At 46.5% G+C, this 18,155-nt stretch overlaps 1 protein-coding gene across 1 annotated transcript; it reads left to right on the top strand.

Annotated features, from left to right (window-relative positions):
* Positions 1-382: 382 nt before the first annotated feature.
* Positions 383-1,321, top strand: LOC135990229 (olfactory receptor 10AG1-like). The gene has a single exon (XM_065637735.1). The coding sequence runs from the start codon at positions 383-385 to the stop codon at positions 1,319-1,321; it is 939 nt and encodes a 312-aa protein (XP_065493807.1).
* The last annotated feature ends 16,834 nt before the right edge of the window (positions 1,322-18,155 follow it).

Genomic DNA, 18,155 nt, shown 5'->3' with positions numbered 1-18,155 from the left:
AAGACTGGTTCTTAAGCAAGACTATTCTTAAAGGGGCTAGTATTTATCCATTTTCTCCATTTTTCTCATCCATCACCGGTTAATACATTTAATAAAATCACCTCTAAAAAAGAAAGTTGAGTTTCTTTCAAGCATATGATGAAAAAGTGTCATTCAGGCTCAAGGATTCTGTTCTCTCCTCTCTTTACAAACCCATCTGCAGCAAATAAATGATGTTAGATTTCCAAACATTTATGCAGATCTTGGTCAATCTCGCCTAATCCTGCAATCACATGTATGCTGATGTTTGGAGTCTGTCTCTGGGCTTGAAGGGTGTGTGGTGGTGGACAGGCCATCAGCATCTTCTGAGAGCCTGTTGTTTGGATTGCTCTGTACAGGGAAAATGCCCCAGGGAAAAGGCTTGGAGAACCACACCGCTGGATCTGGATTCATTCTTCTGGGATTTTCTGACCACTCCAGCCTGCAGGGCTTGTGCTTCACAGTTTTCCTGGCCATCTACCTCATGGTCCTCACAGGGAACGGCCTGATAGCACTCATCACAATGGTGGACTCCAGCCTCCACAGCCCTATGTATTTCTTCCTGAGGAACTTCTCCATCCTGGAGATCTGCTACACATCAGTCACTCTGCCAAAAATGCTGCTGGGTTTCCTGATGGCAGATGGCAGGATCTCCTTCCTTGGCTGTGCTACCCAGCTGTATTTTCTGGTTTTGTTGGGCAGCACTGAATGCCTTCTCCTGGCTGCCATGGCCTACGACCGCTATGTAGCCATCTGTGAGCCCCTGCACTATACCCTCACCATGAGCAGAGGTCTCTGCATCAGGCTGGTGATGGGGTCATGGGTGGTTGTTGTACCGGTGCAAATAGGACAGACATACCAGGTGTTCACTTTGCCCTTCTGTGCATCCCATGACCTTCATCACTTTTTCTGTGATGTCCCTCCTCTGCTGGAACTGTCCTGTGCAGACACTTTCTGGAACAAAGTGGTGCTCTACACCATCATCCTGGTATTTGTGATCCTTCCCTTCTCCTTCATAATTCTTTCTTACATCAATATTATCAGGGCAATTCTAAAAATACCTTCAGTTCTGGGCAGACACAAAGCCTTTTCCACCTGTTCTTCACACCTCGGAGTGGTAACGCTCTTCTATGGCTCAGCCACAGTGGTCTACTTAAAGCGACGGTCAAGGGATTCTGGAAACATCGACAAATACCTTGCCCTGTTTTACACAATTGTGACCCCCATGTTTAACCCTCTCATCTATAGCCTGAGAAATAAGGAAGTGAGAATTGCCTTGAAGAGACTCCTATGGAAAAAGTGATACTACAGAGTATGTAAAATAGTTCCAAATAGTACCAAAAGTCCCACTGGGGTATGTGGTTGCCTGAACAAAGCATCCCCTATTTGCTCAAACAAAACCATGTGTCCACCCTGGCTTTCATCCTCCTCAAGAAGGGGAAAGGTCTCCTGAGACATTCCTGTTATCTCATGCCCCACCATACTGTCTTTGTACTCTAGAGCATCTTCAGTACCCCTAAATAGTTTAATACCAACAGCTACTTCAAGCTCTGTCTGACCAAAGTAACATCAAAGGGAAATAGTCAAAGCATGGTCAGTAGTCAATGGACCTCAGAGGGTGACACAACTGATGAAGAGATCACCACCCTCAGGGCTGAGAAACCCCTTGCTAGACCCCATGGATTACCTACAGTCTCCCCACGTGGAATTAGCTTAAAAAAGATAAAAGACCTGAAGGTCATCTTCTGCTATGAGTCTTGCACTGCGTCGTGTAATGGTAGACAAACTTGACATAAGGAATAAAAAAACAGAAATCACCTGATGAACAGTCCAGTACCAGAACAGGGGCCCAGAGACCTCTGGAATTTCTTTTTGTCATAGTTTAACACCAGACAGCAACTAAACACCACAGCTGCTCACTCACTCCCCCTCTGCAGTGGGATGGAGGAGAGAATTGGAAGGGTAAAAGTGAGAAAACTTGTGGGTGGAGATAAAGGTATTTTAATATGAAAAGTAAAAACCATGCATGCAAACAAAGCAAACAAAGGAATTCATTCACTGCTTCCCATCAGCAGGCATGTGTTCAGCCCATCTCCAGGAAAGCAGGGTTATGTCAAGTGTAACAGTTACTTGGGAAGACAAATGCCATCACTCCGAATGTTCTCCCCTTCCTTCTTCTTCCCCCAGTTTTATATGCTGAGCATGACATCATGTGGCAGTGAATCTCCCTTTGGTCCACTGGGATAATCTGTCCCATCTGTGTCCCATCCCAGCTTCTTGGGCACCCCCAGCCTACTCATTGGTCTGTCGTTATGAGAAGCAGAAAAGACCTTGATACTGCGTAAGCACTGCTCAGTGATAACAACAACATCCCTGTGTTATCAACACTGTTTTCAGAACAAATCCAAAACACAGCCCCAAATGGCTACTGTGGAGAAAATTAACTCTACCCCAGCCAGAACCAGCACAAGCACTTGTGTGCTGAATCTACTTTGCTGCTCTGAAACTGTCTCTTGGAAAAACGTGACCAGTGGGGGTTTTTAAGCTGAAACGTGTATGCAGCACTGAGGTGTGTTTCCATTACACATTACACATTACATGAGGTGTGTTTCCATTACACAAGGTCTTCTCCTGGAGAGGAAATATCTCAGTCTGCAGTCAGAAGTGGCTGAAGCTGTGAGGGACAGATGTGTTTCCTGAGGCAATATTTGATATGCATACAACATAAAAAGGTTGTGAAGGTGAATGGGCATGAAAGAAATAAGAAAACTGCCCATCCCATGGAGCTCTGCAGAAAGAGAGTGGAGCTGTACACAGCATGAGGTGATACCAGTGGGATTAGCATGCAGAAAAGATTTTTGAAGGGAAGGTTTCGCAAGGGAATATCCTGACTTCACTCACATGAAAAATAGAGACTGGGCAATGTATTGAAATGATGGCGAAAAGTGTCCTGGGGTAAAAGATCTTTGATGAGACATGATTTGAGAGATTTGGGTTACAGAGATTTGAGGTAGTCCTTTGGTGATCTGATTAGGCTGAACTTTGGAAATGAGAAAAACAAAGAAGCTCTCAAGGATGTTTAAGGAATTAGTGCTACTATCACGAGTAACAGCAAAGTGCTGTAAGGGAGTTACTTCTTATTCTTCATTATGATTAATTAAAGCACTTTAATTCCTAGCATTCATTTTTCCTTGACAAAATAGCTGTAAGTTCTCAGTAGTTGGCTTCCATCACGAAGTTTTTAAAACAGTGCTGCTTCTCTCTGCTACGTCTTTGTTACAATTTAAATATTACACTTCTTTAATAGTGTTGCCCTTAAATTATCCCTGCTTCATATCTTTTCTCCACATTATGTGGAGAAGAGGTGGAAGATGGCAGCTGTTTCTTTTCTAGCCAAAGAAGGTAAAGGGTCAGATCCCAGATAAGTGCAAGGGCTAAAGCCATCAGCCACCTGCTTCTTCCTCTCTGACATCCTCTCACGCTCTCTCCCACACCTACACATGGCGAGTCACTGCTGCTCAGAGCCACTTGCCCTTCAGAAGTGGCTTTGGCATTCCTGGATCTTCCTATTGCTTACTATACACTTATTCTCTCCCTCCAGAGCTCATGATGAGCTTTCCTGGCTGTAATAGGGACTTCTTGGCCATCTCTTAGGAAACAGTTGTCTCTTTATGATTGTCTGTGCTGAAAGATAACAGAAGTGCACCAAATTTTGCACCGCTGCAGGGAACAGCCTGGTCATCACAGTGGGAGACTTAAGTCTTCACAACCCCTCGTACTTCTTCCTCAGGAACTCATCCTGAGGACTTATCAGGTGTTCACCTGCAGGTGAAGACACCGATGACATGGCCCCTTCTAGTTCACTGTCTGCTTTTCTTTTCTGAGTTGCTGCCTAAATGAGGAGCCATGCTCCCTATGCTTTTAAACAAAATAAAGAGCCTTCAGCATATTTTTTCCCTGAGATCATTCCTTCAAAGGCTGTTTGGCACTGCAGGGACAGTTCCCGTGTGTGTGGGTGAAGGGGAACAGACCCCAGCATGGCAGAACTTTCAGGGAGCGTCAGTACTTGGCTTTCTCCAGCTGTTGTCTTTGAACTTAACTAGTCTCTTTCTGATCCCTTGTGTTGGTGCAAGGCCTGAGTGCTCTGGCAGCTTGGTCACCGTCCTGCTGTGTGGCAGTCCTGTGACTGCAGGCAGGAACAGGCAATGGGCATTTCTGTGACAGAACTGGACTCCATAACAGGCTTTCCATAAAGAAAGCTGATCTTCTCGGGGCAATACCTGAAGGTTTAGATCTTCTTCCAAAGTTTCTCTGAAAAACATGCCCAAGGAAGTGGCCCACAGATACAAACACCAGTGTACAGCTAAACAGTGTGCGTGTGCAGGGCTGGGGAACACTGAAGTGTCCTCTCACAGCCAGGCCTCCTGCCAGAGACCTGAAGGACCAGCAGAGAAAGGTCTGGTGTGTGCCCGTGTGTTCTGGACACCACATAGAAGCTGCCTCAGAGCAATTATCATAGACTGGCCCCTCACGACCACCACTTCCAGCCCCCAGCCCAGCTCACAGAGGTTGTTCTTCCCTCCATAGAGGGACATGAAATGAGTAGGTCACAAGTCCACATTAGCGTTGTACAAGTGAGATATACACATGCACATCATGTATGTGAGGCGAGATGAACCGAAGTGAGCACAAACATCATCAGCTATTCCTTGGGGTTCCATGAAGGCCCGTGGGACAAACAGTGTCTCAAGGTCACTTTATGTTGGGAATAAAGTCTGTGGGGACCTGGCTGAATGCAGCACTGGGATGTGCTTCCTTGAACTGAGATCCCTATGGCCATTCCTCATGAAATGGGAAATCACAGACCAGTGCAGAGCAGGACGATACACTGCGGGTCTGAAGTACCTCCAATAGGTTGGGAGTGTCAACAGGAGGTCACAGAGACACCATGAATCCTGCGTATGTGTGAAAAAGGGAAGCCTCTGTCTCTGAACATCCTTGGGTACATAAGGAGTCCACGAGGCCAGCTCAGATGTGGATGCCTAACAGAACCCTGACATTTCTGTGTGTGACTCCAGGAACAAACCCCACTGGCCCAGTAAGATTCATCTCAGCTGCCTTGGACAGGTTCATTGAAAATGCTCCTGTCTGCTATGTCACCCTTGCCCTTGATTCTGGGTTGTACTCTCAAAAGCACCAGAGCAACCAAAGAGGTTCTCGGGTCCTTGGAAAAGGCAGACATTAGAGCCATCTTCCGGAAGGGCAGGAATGAGAACTGGGAGAATTGTCAGGCTGACCAGCCTGACTCTGTCTCTGGGAAGGGGATGGGCCATGTCCTCCTGCATCCATTTCCAGGCAGTTGAAGGACAAGAAAGAGATTGCTGAAACCAAATGGGAAGGGGAAAGAAAGGTATGTCGTGTACATGGAGGTTTGCAAGGCCTCAGGCATGGTGTCCTGTATCGTCCTTATAGCCAGACTGGTTCTCTCTGGCCGAATAAGAGGACACGGGGTAGGAAATTGGCTGAACCATTAAGACCAAATGTTATCTGTGGTAAAATATACCCCATGCAACCAGTTACTAGTCGCATTCCTCAGTGACCAGAACCTGGGCCAAGACTGTTGAACGTGTTTATATTCCCACTGTATGATGTTAACGAGTGCACTTTCAGCACCTTTGTGGATGATGCAAAGCTGGGCGGAGCACTTCGACAACCTCACATGGTTCACCCTGCCTTGAACAGCAGAGTGAGAAAAGATGTTCGGGGCTCTCTTCAAACCAGAGTTATTCTATGATTAAATGACTCTTTCCCTTGGAGAGGTTTTTGAAGAAAGAATACGGAGAGGAAAAAGAAAAGAAAATTAAACAAGACTCAGGAGATATAAAACATGTCAACTTGTCTTCCTGGGAAGAATGTTTCTCAACTCAAATTGTTAGTAGGGTTTGATCAGTTTGATAAAACAAACACACTTGCATCTGTTCAGGTCCTGGGCCATAAGAAGGGTGATGGATGGGTATGGTATTATGAGGTCAGTTGTGTCTCAGAAACTCATAATTCAGAAAGAAGCATGTGGCTGTCAAGGGGACTGTGAGGTCAGTTCTGTCTCTGGAGGTGACAGGCCAGCAGCAGGGACATGATTGGGAAAGTACCTCTGACAAAGTGCCCCATAGGCCCTACCCAGGTAGAGGGCTTAGAGATGGGTTGTCATCTCCATTCTCTGACAAAAGTGAATACCTGATAAGTCCTCAGGACGAGTTCCTGATGAAGAAGTACAAGGGGTTGTGAAGACTGAAGTCTCCCACTGTAATGACCAGGCTGTTCCCTGTGAGAACCTTGATGCTTATGATCAGGAAGACTGTGAAGTGCAAGCCCCACAGATTGACGTGGTCAGAAAATCCCAGAAAAAAAGAAATCCAAGTTCAGCCCTGTGATTTTCCACACATATTTTGAGGGTTATTTTCTCCACATAAATTAATCCAAACAACAGGCTGTTGGTAGGTGGTGATGGCTCATCCACCTTCACATACAGCTCAAGCATAGAATAACAAAATAGTTTATGTTGAAGAGACATTTAAAGATCATCTAGTCCAGCACCCCTACCATGGCAAGGGAAATCTTTCACTAGATCAGGTTGCTCAAAGCCCCATCCAACCTGACACGGAACATTTGCAATCATGGGGCATCTACTACTTCTCTGGGCAATATGTTCCAGTGTCTCACCACCCTCATCATACAAAAATTTCTTCCTTGCATCCAGTCTAAACCTATTGTCTTTCAGTTAAAAACCATGCCCTTTGTCCTTTCACTGCAGGTCTTGGCAAAAAGTCTCTCTCCATCTTTCCAATAAACTCCCTTTATATATTGAAAGGTCATGAGAAGCCTTCTCTTCTCCAGGCTGAACAACCTCAACTCAGTCTTTCTTCATAGCAGACGTGTTCCAGTCCTTGTGTCATTTTTGTGGCTTCCTCTGGACACACTGTAATGGGTTCATGTCTTTCTTGTATTGGATAACCCAGAGCTGGATGCAGCAGTGCAGGTGAGGTCTCACCAGAGTGGAGCAGAGGGGAAGAATCACCTCTCTCGACCTGCTGGCCACGCTGCATTGGATGCAGCCCAAGATATGATTGTTTTCTGGGCTGTGCCAATGATGGATTTGGGGGTCACATAACTTTGGGTTAGAAAACCATAGCTATGAGAATGATAAACTCCCAATGAATCTGGAAATTGTACAGGATTGGCTACTCCAGCTAGATCCCTGCAAGTCGATGGGGCCTGATGAGATTCATCCAAGGGTGCTTAAAGAGCTGGCTGACATCATAGCGGGAACTCTGTCCATGGTTTTTCTATGCTCTTGGGAATGTGGAGAGGGCCTGGACGACTGGAAGCTGGCAAACGTTGTCCCAGTCTACAAGAAGGGCAACAAGGATGACCCCGGCAACTATAGGCCTGTCAGTCTCACTGCTGTTCCTGGCAAAATCATGGAGACCATTCTGGGAGTTATTAAAAAACATCTGAATGACAACGCAGTCATCGGTCCCAGCTAGCACAGGTTCATGAGGGGAAAGTCCTGCTTAACAAACTTAATTTCGTTCTAGAACAAGGTTACCCACCTAGCTGACCAAGGGAAGCCTGTCAATGTGATCTTTTTGGATTTCAGTAAAGCCTTTGATGCCGTCTTTCAGAGTCTCCTCCTGGACAAGATGTCCAGCGCACAGCTGAGTAAACACGCAATGCAGTGGGTGAGCAATTGGCTCACAGGCTGGGCTCAAAGTGTTCTAGTAAATAGGGTTATGTCGGGCTGGCGCCCAGTCACTAGTGGGGTTCCACAGGGATCCATCTTGGGGCCAGCACTCTTCAATGTCTTTATAAATAACATAGACTCGGGACTTGTGGGATTGCTTAGTCATTTTGCTGATGACACAAAACCGAGGGGAGCTGTCAACACTCTGGAGGGCAGAGAGGCCCTGCAGGGGGATCTGGACAAATTGGAGAACTGGACAATCACCAACTGCATTAAGTTCAACAAGAGCAAGTGACGGATTTTGCACCTGGGACACGGCAATGCTGACTGCACATATAGACTAGGGGACAAGATGCTGGAAAGCAGCTCCGCGGAGAGAGATCTGGGCGTTCTGGTCAATGGCAAGTTCAACATGAGCCACCAGTGTGCCCTGGCAGGCAAGAGGTCCAAGTGTGTCCTGGGACGCATCAAGCACAGCATGGCCAGCTGGTCAGAGAGGGGATTGTCCTACTCTGCTCTGCACTGGTGTGGCCTCACCTGGAGCACCGTGTGCAGGTCTGGGCACCACAGGATAAAAAGGATATAAAGCTATTGGAGAGTGTCCAGAGGAGGCTACGAAGTTGATGAAGGTTTTGGAGAGGAAGCCATATGAGGAGCAGCTAAAGTCACTGAGTTTGTTCAGCCTGGAGAAGAGGAGACTAAGAGGAGACCTCATTGCAGTCTACAGCTTCCTCACAAGAGGAGGAGGAAGGATAGGTGCTGATCTCTTCTCTTTGGTGAACAATGACAGAACCTGAGGGAACATCAGGAAGTTCTGCCAGGGAAGGTTTATGTTGGACATTAGGAAAAGGTTCTTCACCTGTAAGGTGGTGGAGCACTAGAACAGGCTCCCTGGGGAGGTAGTCATGGCCCCAAACCTGTCAGTATTCAAGAAGAGACTGGATAATGCCCTCAGACACATGGTGTGAACTGTGGGGTTGTCCTGTGCAGGGACAGGAGTTGGACTCCATGATCCTTGTGGGTCCCTTCCAACTCAGGACATCTTATGATTCTGTCCTCTGCAGCACTTACCCATAGGTGCACACACCCACACTCCCTCCAGTGTGGGCCTGAGTTTTGATTCTGCCCAAGTGTCCTACCTACTCTTGGAGTCGTTACCCATTTGGCAACTTCAGCCTTGGGTCTCTCTACACCCTGGTGTCCTTCTCTTCCAACCAGCCCCCATTGCAGCTGGCCAGCAAAGCACAGGCGTGCATTCACACACACACACTAATGAGCTCACACAGCTAATAGCCAGGAGCAGAGTTTAATAAAAAGACAGGACACACTAATGTGATCAAGCCCAGGCTTTGGACAGATCAGCACCAAGCAGCCCCTCCCCAACTGCATCTGGCCCCTTGCATTCCTCTCCCCATTCACAGGCTGCTTCCTCCCTGTCCACCTGGGTCCCTCCCTTTCCATGCCCCAGTCCGCTCCCCAATTAACAACTGCCACCAATTACTTTTTTCCCAGTGAGGATCCCCTGTGATCACAGTGGTGCCAGCAGGGAAGGCAGCTCTTACGCAGTCGTTCACATGGCCTCGTCCTGCCCACAGCCTCATGGACACTACTGTAGAGACAACAAGACTGTAACAAGCTACACGAGTGTCCTGGGTCATTGGGGGGAGCAACGAGAGGAGGTGGTCTGAGTCAGGTGATCACGAATAGACCAATTGGAGTATTCCATCCCATTCACGACTTCCTGGAGAAAAAAGGTGGAGACCAGAAGGACTCTCTCTCCTCTGCTGGGTCTTCTGCTGCTTTGCTTGGCTTCTTTTTTTCCTGCCGTCCCTGCAAGCTGAGGCCTCATGGCTGTCCCTGCAAGCTGAGGCATCGTGACACACTGAATCTAGTCCTGGTTGGCTGCAGGATCCTGCCGGAGTAGCTGCTGGGAATTACAAGACTGGTTCTGTAATATTTGTTCTGCTTTATTTTTCTCTGTGTTCGTTTAGTAGCATTAGTAAAATGCTTTCAAATTTTCCAGCTTTCTTCTCTCTGTCCTTCTTTTCCTTTCCTCTCAAAATCGCCTGTCCTTAGTGAAAAAGGGGGATGAAAGGGGGGGGCGGAAAATGGGAGGGGGGAAGAGGGTTAAGGAAAATACATCTGCCGTGGTTTTTGATTGTCTCCTCGTGATCGAACCATGACAACGAGACCTTAGGGGTAGCAGAAATGCAAGAGCACAAGAGAACATTGTGGAAGGGAGGAGAGACCAGCACTGCAAAGCCATGTCCTACTGCTGTCCATGGCCATGGCTCCAGGGAAGCAGCAGCCACAATGACAATCAGGCAGCAGAGAGACAGCCCCTGCTGAGGCAGCAGGATGCAGCCTCTGGTCCCACGGGCTGCTCCTCCGTGTGGCAGCTGGAATTTTGACTCCATAACCCTTTCTTCCTGCTGGGGTTGTATCCCCAGCTCAGGAGAAGATTGGAAGAGATGAGAGCTCAGACAAATTATTTCATGCTGGCTTCTTGATTTACAGAGTGTCAAGGATTGATTGCAGGGCAACAATAAACCATGTCAGATGCTTTGTTAACCGCCTCTCCCCACCAGACCCTTTCGGCCCCCCTCACCACTAAGTACAAGTGATAGGAAGGCAAAGAGAAACAAAGAGATAGAGTGTTGAAAAAAGTTAAAAATGTTTTACTAATGCTACTAATAAAATAGAGAAAATAATACAAAATATACAAAACCAATCTTGAAATTCCCAGCAACTCAGCACCGGCTGCTTCAGCAGCAGCAGAGCAGACATCCAGAAGTCCTGGGTTGGACTCTGCAGCAAACCAGAACTGGATTCAGTCTGTCCCTAGGCCTCAGTTTGCAGGGACGACTTGCAGGGTCCTTTCCAGTTGCCGGCCATAGTCGAAGAGGGGAAAAAGGGACGAGACCCTCATGATCTCCCACTTTTATATGAAGTATCACGTGAATGGGATGGAATACTTAGTTGGTCAGTTTTAGTCACCTGTTCACTTTACTCCTCCTTGCCCCTCTCACTTATGGAACGTGCATCCTTATTAGCAACCTTGCATTCCACTGCTATGTCTACCAAAATGTGTATCCAACTTCAGAAAAGTGCAGTTACTAAGAAGGGCTTAACTGAAAGAAAAATTCACTAGAAGAGAAACTTGTCTTGTTTTTAACAGAACCAGGACATTCCACCCCTTATTACATGCCATTCACAGCATGCTTAGGCCTTATCAATACAATCTAATTAATTACTACGACCATATATACATACGTGTATACATATGTACATATATACATAGATGTAATTCATCATTCTCTTAGCCCATGGACCATCCTTTTGAGAAGTTCATTAAGTTCATTTAGTTAATGACTTTAAGCTTCATTTACCATAACAGCCTCCCAGGGCAGGAAAAATGGTATATTTAGTGCATCTCATGCCCATGGTTTGTGGGTTAAAGACATCAACTTCGAAGAAGTTGTCAGGTCCCACTCGAAGAAGCTAGCTCTGGTTTCATCATCACTGTCTTGGTCTGAAAGACACCTATTGAACACTGTTAGTATGGCATATAGCATCATGTAGCAATTAACAACATGCAGTTCAGTATTGAATATTCTCACCTAAAATCAAATCCCCTTGAGGTACACACCGAACTTCTCCATCCTTAAGCATCACCCACCAGGTGCTACCAGGACCTTGGGCAAAAAAAATCCCATGAATGGGCTTGCCTTTGCCTGAGGCAGGAGTAACCCAGACTGCCTTTCCTAACATATTTTTCATGTGTACTACAGGGACTTTATCTCCTTCTACAGTATGTAGAATTTCCGATTGTGCAGGCCCAGCTCGATTAGTTGATCCTCTAGTGTTGACCAACCAAGTGGCTTTTGCTAAATGTGAATCCCAGTTTTTAAAGGTTCCACCACCCATTGTCTTTAGTGTAGTTTTTAACAGACCGTTGTACCTTTCAATTTTCCCAGAAGCTGGTGCATGATATGGAATGTGATATACCCACTCAATACCATGTTCTTTGGCCCAGTTGTCTATAAGACAGTATTTGAAATGGGTGCCACTGTCAGATTCAATTCTTTCTGGCGTACCATGTCGCCAAAGGAGTTGCTTTTCAAGGCCCAAGACAGTATTCCGAGCTGTAGCATGGGGTACGGCATATGTTTCCAACCATCTGGTGGTTGCTTCCACCATCGTAAGTACGTAACACTTACCTTGACAGGTTTGCGGAAGTATAATATAATCAATCTGCCAAGTCTCTCCATACTTATATTTTAACCATCGCCCCCTATACCATACAGGCTTTAACCGTTTGGCTTGTTTGATTTCAGTGCATGTTTCACATTCATGAATAACCTGTGAAATAGTGTCCATAGTTAAGTCCACCCCTCAATCGCAAGCCCATTTATATGTTGCATCTCTACCTTGATGCCCTGAAGCATCGTGGGCCCATTTTGCTAAGAAGAGTTCATCTTTATGTTGCCAGTCCAAATCCACATCAGCTACTTGAATCTTAGCAGTCTGATCTGCTTGCTGGTTGTTTTGATGTTCTTCAGTGGCTCAACTTTTAGGCACATGAGCGTCCACATGACATACTTGTATGGGCAGGCTCTGTAGCTGAGCAGCAATGTCTTGCCACAGTGTGGCAGCCCAAATGGGTTTACCTCTGCGTTACCAGTTGCTTTTCTTCCATTGCTGTAACCACCCCCACAAGGCATTTGCCACCATCCATGAGTCAGTATAAAGATAAAGTATTGGGCACTTTTCTCGTTCAGCAATGTCCAAGGCCAGCTGGATGGCTTTCACTTCTGCAAATTGACTAGATTCACCATGTCCTTCAGTGGCTTCTGTGACTTGTCGTGTAGGACTCCACACAGCAGCTTTCCACCTCTGATGTTTTCCTACAAGACGGGAGGATCCATCTGTGAACAGTGCATACTGCTTTTCCGTCTCTGAAAGTTTATTATACAGTGGTGATTTTTCAGCACATTTTACTTCCTCCTCGTCTGGCGACATCCCAAAGTCTTTACTTTCTGGCCAGTCCGTAATCACTTCTAAGATTCCTGGGTGATTGGGACTCCCTATTCGAGCTTGTTGTGTGGTCAGTGCAAACCATTTACTCCACGTAGCATCGGTTGCATGATGCGTAGAGGGAACCTTCCCTTTGAACATTCAGTTCAGCACTGGCAGTCGAGGTGCCAGGAGAAGCTCTGCTTCAGTACCAATCACTTCTGATGCAGCTCGGACCCCTTGATATGCTGCTAGTATCTCTTTTTCAGTCAGAATGTAGTTAGCCTCAGATCCTTTGTATCCTCAACTCCAAAAACCTAAGGATCGACCTTGAGTTTCTCCTGGTGCCTTCTGCCAGAGGCTCCAGGTAGGACCATTATCTCTGGCTGCAGTGTAGAGCACATTTTTAACATCTAGTCCAGTTCGAACTGGTCCAAGGGCCACTGCATGAGTTATCTCACGCTTAATTTGTTCAAAGGCTTGTCGTTGTTCTGGTCCCCACTCAAAATGGTTCTTTTTATGAGTCACTCAATAGAGAGAGCTCACAATCTGGCTGTAGTCAGGAATATGCATTCTCCAAAAACCTACAACACCCAAGAAAGTCTGTGTCTCCTTTTTATTACTAGGTGGAGACATAACTGCAGTTTTGTTGATCACCTCCATTGGGATCTGATGCCGCTCATCTTGCTGTTTTATTCCTAAAAACTGGATCTCTCGTGCAGGTCCCTTGACCTTACTACGTTTTATGGCAAAACCAGCATCCAAAAGAATCTGAATTATTCTCTCACCTTTCTCAAAGACTTCTTTCTCTGTGTCGCCCCATATGATGATGTCATCAATATACTGCAAGTGTTCTGGAGCTTTACCTTCTTCCAGTATGGTTTGGATCAGCCCATGGCAGATGGTAGGACTGTGTTTCCACCCCTGGGGCAAGCGATTCCACGTGTACTGGATGCCCCTCCAGGTGAAGGCAAACTGCGGCCTGCATTCTGCTGCTAAAGGAATAGAGAAAAATTCATTAGCGATGTCAATGGTGGCATACCACTTGGCTGCCTTTGACTCCAGTTCAGATTGCAGCTCTAACATATCAGGCACAGCAGCACTCAATGGTGGTGTAACCTCATTCAGGCCACGATAGTCTACAGTTAGTCTCCACTCATCACTAGACTTAAGCACTGGCCAAATCAGTCTGTTAAAAGGTGAGCGAGTCTTACTGATCACACCCTGACCCTCCAGCTGACGAATCAACTTCTGAATAGGAATCAGAGAGTCTTGATTAGTGTGATATTGTCGACGATGCACCGTCGTGGTAGCAATTGGCACCTGCTGATCATCAACCATCAGCAGGCCTAAAACAGAAGAGTCTTCTGAGAGACCAGGCAAAGCAGACAGCTGTTCAATATTCTCAGTGTCCACAGATGCTATGCCAAATCCTATCGATACCCTTTTGGGTCCTTAAAATATCCTCTCCTCAGATAGTCTATGCCAAGGATGCACGGAGCATCAGGGCCCTTTACAATGGGATGCTTTTGCCAGTTTTTCCCTGTTAGGCTCATTTCAGCCTCTACTACAGTCAGTTCCTGGGATCCCCCAGTCACTCCAACAATATTGATAGGTTGTGTTCCCTTATAGTTGGAAGGAATTATCGTGCACTGAGCACCAGTGTCCACCAAAGCTTTGCACTCCTGGGGGTGTGTTGTACCAGGCCATGGTATCTGTACAGTCCAATAAGCTCTGTTATCCCTTTCCTCCACCTGGCCTGAGGCAGGGCCCCTCTAATTTCTGTTTTGCGCAGTCTCTGGGTGTGAATTAGAGGTTCCTTCATGAGTATCAGAATCTCTTCTGCCTTTTCTGTAAACTGGAGCAGTCATTTTCCTAGGAGTTTTTTCTTTTAACTCACGTACTCGTTCCTGAAGTTCTGAGGTATGTCTTCTATCCCACCTCCTCATGTTTTCTCCCTGGTCATGTAGGAAGAACTACAGTGTGCCTCTCTTTGTGGACTTCTTCTGTCCTCTCTCTTGGGATTGGAAACACCTTTTCCTAATAGCTGAAACATAGGTTTGTACAGGCCGTGAGTGGAAACTGTCTTCTCTGAGTGCTTTGATTTCTTGCTTTTCAAACCGGTCATCAGATTTTTCACACAGTTTCTCCACAGTCGAGACACAAGCCCGTAGAGAACCAGCAAGGCTGTCCTCAAAGTCCTGGAGCTGCTCAATCACATCAGAAATCCTTTGTCTACCACTAGCTGTCCAGATCATTGATGCTAATGACTTAGCATATGCAGGCGGTGTGCTTTGTAGAAACCCGTGCCACACAGGATTTTATCTGGGTCTGTCCCCTCTTGGCTGTTTGGCTCAAAAAAGATGATCTCCCATGCAGCTAATTCTCTCAGGAACTGGATACCTCTCTCCATAGTATTCCATTTCCCTGGATTACATATAACATCTTCCTTGAAGGGAAACCTTGCCTCCATAGCTGTCAGAAGTTGCCTACAGAGCGTGGAGGAGTCATTCTCTCTTGAAATTGTCTTATCAAGGGTGGCATCCCTTGACAGAGATACCAGCTGCCTGGCTTCCCTACCTTCTAGTTGCAGACCATCAGCTCCATTATCCCAACATTGGAGCAGCCAGGTTACAACATTCTCGCCTTCACGACAACTGAAGTCTTTTCGCATATCTCTCAGCTCACCTGGAGAAAAGGATCGAGTGGCTATCACTGCCTCTTCCCTTTGTGTTGATGATGCCCCTTGTGTTGGTGATGCCCCTTGGCCATCACCTGCAGCATGAATGGTCTTTTTTGTGACTCTTACAACTGGCAAGTGATGCTGACATGGGCTCACTATCTCTTGATTTATTTCCAGAGCATAAATGACTGTCACTGCCATTGGCATAGTCACAGTGCCTGTTGTGGAGGTTGCAGCAGCAGCAGTGCCCAGTGTGGGGGGTGCAGTAGCTGTCTTGTCAGTCACTGAGGCTGGAGAAGCGGCAGTGCCTGGTGTCGGGAGGGCAGCGGCTGTGAGGGCTGGAGCAGCAGCCTTGGCTGTTTTGCCCTGTGTGAACGGTGGGGGGCAGTAGCTGTAGCAGTTGCCTTAGGAGATGCCATAGCTGCTGAGCCTGTCACCAAGGCTTGAGCAGACACAACGTATATGTCAGGAGTTGAAATAAACACAGTCCTCCTATTTAGCCTCATCTCTCTTATCACTCGCATGAACTGACACACATTCAGCAAATATTCAGCAAACCTGACAATATCAAGAGAGTACGATCAAATCCCCAAAGATACTCAAAATTGTTAAAAACATCTGTAATCCGTCCTAACATAAAAGGAAAGGTGTTGTTAGTTAGCTTTTCAATAGATTGGCTCATCCAAATTGAAAACACATAGGTGTATTTCTCTTTAATCTCTATTGGAAATGTCTCTAAATACAACAGTAATGAATATATATTCATTACCGGCTGGAGTATAATAAAATAAACCAGTGCCTAACCACACAGCAACATCATCACCATATACCAGTTTCCGGACATGACAGAAGGCACGAACCTATTAGTGAAATATGCCCAGCACAAATACGGTACTGCAGAAGACACTGTAGAGAGTAACTCATGCAACTTATGCCACGGTATCTTTAAAACAATGTAATTGAATCTGTTTTAATACTACTAGATGATGTCTGAAGGACAAGGACCTGTGAGTACCTCACCCCTATGAGTTGGCACCGTGCCAAGAAAAATTGAATCTGCATCGCAGCAGTAAAAACCCCAAAATCTCCAAATTCTATCCCCTTTTAGTGCCAAATTTTAGTGTTTTTTTCAAGCCCCACGTTGGGCACTACACAAATCACACAAGCCAGCACAAAGGCCATCAGGTATTCCTGGAAGTTCCGTGAAGGCCAGTGGGACAAACAGTGTCTCTAGGTCACTTCACTTTGGGAGCAACATCCCATGGGAAACCACCTGAATGCAGCACTGGGATGTGCTTCCCTGAATTGAGATCCCTGTGTCCATTCCTCATTACATGGGGCATCTCAGACAAGTGCAGAGCAGGGAGACACACCACAAGGCTGAAGTGCCTCAAATCAGTTGGGAGCGGCAACGGGAAGCCAGAGAGTCACTGTGACTCCTGCCTCTGTGTGGAAAAGGAAAGACTGTCTCTGAACATCCCTGGGTGCACAAGGAGTCCACAAGACCAGCTCAGATGAGGACGCCTGACAGACCTTGGCATTTCTGTGTGTGACTCCAGGAACAAACCCCACTGGCTCAGTGAGATTCATCTCAGCTGCCTTGGGCAGGCTCATTGCAATTGTTCCTGTCTGCTATGTCACCCTTGCCTGTGATTCCAGATTGTCCTCTCAAAAGTGACAGAACAATCAGAGAGGATCTGAAGTCCTTGAAAAAGGCAGCTGTCAAACACATCTTCAGGAAAGTCAGGAAAGAGATTTATGAGAATTACAGGCTGGTCAGCATGTCTCTGTCCCTGGGAAGAGGTCATGTCTTCCTGTAGCCATTTCCAGGCACTTGAGGGGCAAGAAAGGGATTGCTCAACCAAAATTGGCAGGGGAAAGAATTGCATATTGTGTACATGGAAATTTGTAAGGCCTCAGACATGTTGTCCCATGGTGTCCTTATACCCAGATCGGGCCTGTCAGCTGAAGAAGTGGATGCTGGGTGGGAAGTTGGCTGAACGATCAAGCCCAAATATCATCAGTGATACAAAGTCCTTCATGCAGCCAGTTACCAGTGGAATCACTCAGTGACCAGCACTTGGACCAACACAGTTGAACATCTTTATTCTCCCTCTGTATGATAGGATGCAGAGCACTTTCAGTGCCTTTGTGGATGACACAATGCTAGGGAGGGGCTTTGGACAATCTCACCTGGTTCACTATTCCCTGAGCAGGAGAGTGAGACAAGATGATGTTCAGGGCTCTCTTCAAACCTGAGCTATTCTGTGATTCAATTAACCTTTCCCTTGTAGAGTTTTTTTGAAGGCAGGATAGCTGGAGGTAGAAGAAAAAAAGTAAATAAAGAGGTATAGGAGGACATGCAAATTGTGTCACATAAACAGCAGTTTCTATGAAGAATGTTTCTCCACTCAAATTGTTAGTAGGAAATATAATTGATAAATTTGATAAAACAAGCACAATTTTGTCTGGTCAAGTCCTGGGCCATAAGGAGGGTGATGGATCGGTATGGCGTTATGAAGTCAATTCTGTCTCAGGAGCTCATAATCCAGTAAGAAGCATGTGGCTGTGAAGGGGACTGAGAGGTTAGTTCTGTCTCTGGATGTGACAGGCCAGCAGCAGGAACACAGCTGGGAAAGTGCCTCTGACAAATTGCCCATACGACCTACACAGGAAGAGGGCTTGGAGACAGGCTGT

Source organism: Caloenas nicobarica, chromosome 6 (genome assembly GCF_036013445.1).
Source record: "Caloenas nicobarica isolate bCalNic1 chromosome 6, bCalNic1.hap1, whole genome shotgun sequence".
Classification (NCBI taxonomy): domain Eukaryota; kingdom Metazoa; phylum Chordata; class Aves; order Columbiformes; family Columbidae; genus Caloenas; species Caloenas nicobarica.
The sequence above is the reverse complement of the archived record's forward strand: the minus strand, read 5'-3'. Positions and strand labels throughout refer to the sequence as shown.